The 7229-nt window shown below is 58.6% G+C and overlaps 1 protein-coding gene across 1 annotated transcript; it reads right to left on the reverse strand.

Moving 5' to 3' along the window:
- Positions 1-211: 211 nt before the first annotated feature.
- MLKL (mixed lineage kinase domain-like) lies at positions 212-4846 on the reverse strand. The gene is made up of 10 exons (XM_010154511.1): positions 4390-4846; positions 4099-4212; positions 3840-4014; positions 3634-3731; positions 3362-3497; positions 2782-2866; positions 2229-2377; positions 1989-2038; positions 1382-1522; positions 212-264 (listed from the first exon to the last, which is right to left on the reverse strand). The coding sequence occupies exons 1-10, from the start codon at positions 4844-4846 to the stop codon at positions 212-214; spliced, it is 1458 nt and encodes a 485-aa protein (XP_010152813.1).
- Between the last annotated feature and the right edge of the window lie 2383 nt (positions 4847-7229).

Raw genomic sequence — 7229 nt, forward strand, 5'->3', positions numbered from 1 at the left:
CTCCACAGCGAAGCCAGGTGCGGCCCCTCGGGGAGGCGAAGGTCCCCACGCAGAAACAAGCACACGTGTACTGAGCGATCAGGCTCTGCGAAGGCGAGGAAGAGGGGCGAGCAGCGTGCTTCAGCACGCCGTAGGAAGGCCCGCTGCTTCCCCGCGGCCTGCTTTCCCAGGCACCCAGCTGCCCTCGGTCGCCCAGCCCCGCTCTCCGCAGTTAACATCCTTGGGCCCTGCTTTTCTCCAGGTCAGCCAGCAGGTCCACAATCTCTGCAAAACACGAGGATGGCGTTAATCAAAACAGAGTATTTGTTGTAGGTTTGGGGTTTTTTTCCCCCTGATGAGAAGATAGCTTTCCCTCGCTGATAGCCATCAGAACATTGAGTCCCTCTCCGCTCCGGCCAGCGTGCCTGGGCAGCCATGAGCGGGTATGGCCCTGAGCAGGCGCAGCTGAGCACAACCCAAGGAGAAACAGCCGTGTATCCAGGGAGATGCCTGAAGACAGCTCTGAGGAGACGTCCTTCCAGCTCAGCACCACGCAGGCACGCCTGGGCGTTGCGTTCAAGTAATCAAGCCCTGCTGCATCCTCAGAGCCAACGTCTCTGATGAATTTTTGGGTGTTTTCACTTCAGCAGGGTCTGCTGAGGAAGCTGTTGATGGGAGACGGAGGCACGGAGAGTGCAGCACGCAGCAGGAGCGGGTGGTTTCTTACGCACAGTCTCCATATCTCTTGTATGGAAATAACCTCTGTAGCATGGGGTGGGTGAGATTGAAGGCACCTTTCTCCCCTTGTAAAGATGAACTGGGAGCAGGGCACACTCACTCTGCCTTCCAGCACACCAGAAAGGTTTCTCTGTATTTACCATGGGATTCTGTTAAATCTTTCAATGGAGACAAATTATTTATCTGATCAAACCCAAACCACCTTCAGAGATGGTGAAATCTCCCCTGCTGCAGAGCAATTCCTGACACTGTGATTTATTACTCGAAGCCCAAGGCAGGAAATGTTCCTGCACCGTGTTGTGGATGCTCCTCCATCTTACAGGATCCGCAGGACCTGAGTGGGAATTAACCCGCACTCCCCTGCTCCTAATCCAGCGCTTTTCTGACAGACAAAGCTTACTTTTGTGTGACACCGACTGAACAGCTTTGCGATTGCTGCCACGGCATGGGTAAACGTTAACCGTATGAACCATCGCACGACAGGAGAAGGAGAGGTCTAGTACCAGGAAATCGCTAGCATTAAGAAGGCAGGCCAAGGGGTGATCCCGAAACACAAAGCCAGACAACTTCATATGGAAAATAAGGGGCAAACCAACCCCTGAAGCAGCTGATTGAGGGACACACAGGGCCTGTGGAGCAGGGAGCAGGTGCCCAGCACGCTTACCCTCAGCAGAAGGGCGTTGGGAAGGGTCAAAGGCTCTGCACTGGTCAATGACTTTCCGCAGGACTGCAGGACAGTCTTCCCCAACAGGTTCCCGGTAATGGTGGGCGCAGATCTTCTCCACCAGCTCCTGGGGAGTGCAGCCTAGACAACACGCGTGCAAACAGGAGTGTCAGGACAGAGCTCTGCTGCCACAGGAGGGTGCTGGGGAGTGCAATCCACACCGAGATCCTTCTTGCAGCCTCTGGCATGGAGAAGCCGGCAAAGAAGCCACCCAAACTGTGTCTGCAATTACACCCCCCCGCCCTGTATTTGGCATGACAGCACTGGGCTCCAGTAGAGCAAGGAGATGTGTTTATGCCTCAGTGCACAGGAACATCAAATAGAGACAAAAATTACTTGAATGTTTGTGGTTTAAGCATGTCGCTGAAATGCTTTACTGCACTGAAGTCCCAGGGGAAGCCATGAAGCTGCCTCCTGGACCCAGGCACTGCTGCTGGTACCCGTGTGCCACGGGATGCTCCAGGAAGGTAGGGAGCATCCAGCACCAGCCGACAGCTGCCCTGAGCCGTGTGGCTTTTACACGGGGGAGGAGATACTTGTGTCTCACCTTCAAACGGGATTTTGGAGGTTGCAATCTCCCAGAGCACGATCCCGAAGCTGGAAGGAGACAAGCAAGAGTCTCAGCATTGATCCTACCACCTGGTCCTCTCTTCTAACAGAGGGGACTATCGGGCTGTGCCAACTGCTGATGTGTCCAGTGAAACCTGGCTTTCTCCCATAGCTCAACGGCGACTTTGCCGGACACCTGCCCGCTTAGGGGCATCTCTCCTGGGTGGGACGGACACACCTGTATATTTCGCAGGGCCTCTTGTAGGGGTAGTTGATGTCTTTCAGGTTCTCCGGGGCGACGTATGCCAACATAGAGGCTCGTTTCCAGTTCTTCTTGACTTTCCTCTTGATGGATGACTCTGTTTCACACAGCTCAAATCCTGACAGCTGATGGAGACAGCGAAAGAGAGAAAAGGAGAAAGGGTGGAATGGCAGTCTGCAGCAACCTGTGGCATGGCTGGGGGCTGCCCTGAGCTGGGGAAAACAGAGCGAGGGGCCCTGGGCAGCCAAGACTGGCGTGCAGTCACGTGCTGCCTGGCACATGGCTCTTTCTGCAAGAGAAACCGCAGCCAGCGGCAGGTGGTTTGCCTCCCCCGAGCTTCAGCTCATTCCAGGGTGGATGGCTCAGAAACGGTCACTTTGCTGAAGGTGAACCGGAGATGTTGAGTGTCTAAGGTAACACTACCCCAGGTGTTACCCTGGACTGTCATAATTCCCTTTGGTAGTGGTGGGGCAAGACATCCACAAAAACATGCAGAACTCCCAAAAGCTTCTCCAGGCACACTCCTTACCTTCACACAGTAATCCCCGGCCACCAGGAACTTGCTGCTGCAGATGCAGCCATGAAGCCGGGACTTCTCCTCCGTCTGGTGCAACCTGCAGCCGGACAGAACCAAGGGCAACGCACGCTGGTGAGCGACCCACCCCCGCCTTGGGCTCCCTCTTGCTCTGCAGGGGATGGACTGACAGGCACACAGAGAAGCCAGAAGCTCTCTGCCTGTCTTGGTGGACCAGCCCTGTCAAGGAGCTCTTCCAGCAGCTGCTGGAAAAGGCATGGTGGGCAAAATAACGAAGGAGAAATGGCCGTGCCTAGGACACTCCTGAAGCTGCCCTGTGGGTGCAGGGAAGTGGGTTTCTTCCTTCCAGGCCCTTGCAGGCTTGAGGCCAGAGGCAGGGGCCAGAGACCAGGGGAGATGGGTGCTACTGCATCCAAACCCGACACCCACCTCTTCACCAGCCTCCCAACCCAGTGTCCCAAGGTGGTGGAGACGGTCTAACGGGATACCACTGCTTCCTGAGAGACACCAGGAAGCTAGGCACGGCTTGTGCATCATCAGGTGAACTTACTCACCAATCTAGGCAGGAGCTCACCTGTAAAGGCCTCTGGCAGCTCCCAGGGCCATCCGAATGCGGACCTCCCAGGAGAGATGCCGTTGCTTGGTCAGCACATCCCGCAGTGTCCCGTGTTTACAGTATTCCATGACGATGGAGAAGCAAGGGCTCCCATCTGCAAGGCAAAACCTTGAGCATCCCACCTTGTGCCACCTCTTGGGAGGGGACCACGACAACCCATCTGCCACCGGCTAGCTCTGGGGACAGGCAGGAGAGCAAAAGGGTGACATTAATGTGACCCCCACACACACCTTTCTCCTCAATGCAGATCCCGTACATGCGCAGGATGTTTGGAGACTCGAACTTCTTCAAGGTCTGAATCTCCTTCTCGAAGATGTCTCTCACCTTCCTGCAGAAAGGGACAGCATGGTGAGGTCCACGGAGCGAGGCATGTCATGGCGCCGTGCCACCCTCCCCTCCCGCCTGCCCCACATCACCCCTGCCCAGGACAACTCACGCCGGGTCGGTGGTCAGCGGCCTCTTGAAGGTTTTGATGGCAACGGGGTACTTGAGGTACTCGCCCTCGTAGAGGTCATAGCTCTCAGTGTCCTGCAGGTGTCTGTAGACCGTGAGGTGGTCCCGCTCGATCTCGGTGATGTCTTCTCTTTTATCAACGTTGACCTTCTTCAAGCCTGTGCCGGGAGGGAAGGAGGGACGCGTTGGCCAGGGCGCGGGGGAAAGGACGCAGGGTGCCCAGAGGTGCAGTGCTGGCTTACACTCCATCACGCGCACGATTTTGTTCAGCTCGCTTTGCATCCAGTCCACCTTGCTCTCCATATACTGCCTGTCGATGTAGATCTCCCCAGCCACGTCTTTGGGCTCCTCGGTACCTGGGAAGAGAAACATGCAGAGACGGACCCGCTGGGTGAATGTGCAGGGCTGATGGACTCCGCTTTTCTCAGGGTTTAATGGTCCCTTTGGCTCTCCTCGCCCATGGCCAGCCCGTCGAAGCTGGGGCGAGGTGCCAACCCCAGGTCTCAGGGTGGGTTTGCGAAGTGCACACTCACTTGCGATCACCTGGTCCAAGAACGCCCTGTCGTCCCTCAAGTCCTCCGCGTCCTGCCGGCGACGGGTCTTTGTCTGGAAAGCCTCCAGGAAAGCCTCCTTCTGCTCCGCCTGCAGCAGGAGCGAGAGCCCCTGGGCGATGTCCTCCAGGCTCTCGTTCACCCAGGCAAACTCCTCGACGGTGCTGTGGGCTCTCAGGAACTTCTGGATCCAGCTGGTCTGGCTGTATTTCATCACCAGCTTCTGGGCTTCCCCCAGCACCCGCAGCAGCTTCTTCAGCAGTTCCTCCAAGTGGGGGGAGATGTGCTTCGGCGGCTGAGCCTGGAGGATCCTCACGGGCTCCAGCAGGATCTGGATGCGCTCCACGAGGCGTTGGCACTGGTGCTTGCAGCACTTCACCTGCTCGAATTGGGTGTGGATGACCTGGGCCACGGAGAGGACCCTCTCCACGATGTCCATGCTCGCGGCAAAGGCCTGGGTCGCTGGGAACGTGGGCTGACGGCGTCTGGTGGAGGTGAGCCTCGGGCACCGCTCAGGGATCAGCCAGCTGCAGTTCCTCCGCCCTAGGGAACAGCCTTACCGTGGCACGCCGCCCTCCCCGTCCCCCACAGCCCCTCACATCTCCTCCGGCTGCCTTGCTTCCTCTGCTCCACCCGGCGCCGCAGCCGCTCGTGCGGACCGGAGTGGGCGCTTGCCAACAGGTGCCGGTAGCAGCGGTGCTGGCACGTCTCACCCCACCTCGGCGCGAGACGTTCTGCCTCGATTTATGGGAATTCATTTGCTGTTCACCATACCCGGGGAGCTTACACCCAGGCCGGCAGAGCCACCGATGATCCAAGGAGCATCCTCCAGGCAGCGCTCCCCAGCACCAGCCCTATGCCACCCCGGGGTCCTGCCCGCGGAACCTACGTTTTTGACCAGAAAGATACGTTTTTCACGTCTAGCTGACGCCTCTCTCTGTTATCACCCATCTAAGAAGCGCTTTCACCCCTCCACATCCCTGACTTCTCCACATTCTCTCCCTACAGCCCCCTATATCCCTCTTAAGATTTCCAATCAAACTATCCACGCTCAGCGTCACCATCCCTGTTCCCCAGCCCGCGTCTGGGCGGCGGGGACGGAAAACTGCCCGGGTCGGGAGGAAATGAGCAGCGGCCCCCCGCGCTGTTGCCGCAGCCAGCCCCGGGAGAGGGGTGCCGGGCTGCACCGGCTGGAAACAAGACAGAAACGCACCCAGAACCCAGCTGCGGCCGCTCTCCCTTCCTCTTCAGCCGCTCTCCGGCACGTCCTCGAGGAAGAAGCTCGTCTGCTCGCTAAGGATGGTCTTACCTGGCCCCGCTTCGCTCCCCTCCGCCGCCTCTGCGCACTGGGGCGGCAGGGCAGGACGCAACCCGGTTTATAGGGCGCTTTCCCCCGCCACCGCTCCCTGGGCAGCGGAAGGGGCGTTGTGCAACCCACCGCCCTGGCTCCCCCTTCCCGGAAAGCTGCTTGGGGTGGTGGAGGAAGGGGTCAGGCGGGTTGTATCCCCCTCCCACACTCCATGCTGGGTTTTGCTAGCTGGAAGAAGGAATTTCCAGCAGGAAGCGCATGGGGAAGAAAGGAAGGGGGGAGGCTGTGCCCCCCCAACCTGACGCTGCTATTTTGAGCCCCCCAACCCCTTCTGCTGTGTGTGGGGCACTGTAACACCCTCAGCTGGACACATCCCACAGGAGGGATGCTGGTTCTTTGGGATCTCCCACTCCCAACCCTGCAGCCCCCAGACACCCCCCAGCATCGAGGGAAGCGGGCTGCGGGCACCGGTGCTGGCAACGGCGCTTGACGTCTGCCGGGAGCACAGGAAACAGCGCGGCTGGCTTCGTCAGAGGGCCAGGCTGATTTTGGGAAGCCCAGGGGGGCACGTGATGCCATTGCCCAACTTCGGAGAAGTGAGCGGTGACCCCGGCCAGCTTCTGCTTACCCAGAGCCCGGGGTCACGCAGGTTTGCCACGGTTGCCCCCTGCAGAGAACACCTCCCACGCCACCGCGGTTTTTGTCAGCGCGGGCAGCGAGAAGGGCGACCCCAAGGTACCACGGCCCCTGGGAAGGAACACGCCAAGGGAGAACGTGGGAAACGCTTGCCAGACCCTTTTTAAAAGGTTTTATTTTTCAAAATATACAGTTTATTTACAATTGTTGTGTCTAGAGTTTTACACATAACTTTTATTCCAAACCTTTAAATATGTGCAGTAAACATTAGAAAACAAAAATAATCACGGGATCAGCAAAAAAAAAAGGCCTCTCATAGCAATTCTGTCATTGGAGTTTGGGTTCCAAGTAGATGATGTCTACAAAAACCAGGAACTTGAGAAACCTGGCAGACAGATGTGGGCACGCTGGTTAGATAAAGGCAAACTCCAGACCCGCAGGATCCCCACCCCAAGGGCTGCAGGCTGAGAAAATCCCGTGCTGGGATTGGGCCAGGAAAAGGACCCAGGATACGGAAGCCCCCGGGCCCGGGTTAGGTGATGGGGTTAACTGCAGCGTGTTGGATGCCCCCGGGAGGGGGCCAGGAGCTCAGGGAAGCTCCGGCGAGGTGCCGGGGCAGAGGAGGGAAGGCACTTCATCTCTCGGGCAGCAGACCTGCCCGCGCATCCGTGACCCGGAGCGGGAGGGCGGTGAGGAAGGGGCCTCCTCCTCCCCTTTCCCCGCATCCTCGCCCCCCCGTCCCCCTTGGCAGTGCCGCAGTGCACCACAGGGATGCTCCGGCGTGGGGCTACCACCGCGGCACAGCCCCCCAAGGAAGGGGGCTGGGAGGGATGCCAGCCCAGGCCGGGCAGGCCGGAGCCGGCAGCTGGGCACCATG

This window comes from Eurypyga helias, unplaced genomic scaffold (genome assembly GCF_000690775.1).
Source record: "Eurypyga helias isolate BGI_N326 unplaced genomic scaffold, ASM69077v1 Scaffold23876, whole genome shotgun sequence".
Classification (NCBI taxonomy): domain Eukaryota; kingdom Metazoa; phylum Chordata; class Aves; order Eurypygiformes; family Eurypygidae; genus Eurypyga; species Eurypyga helias.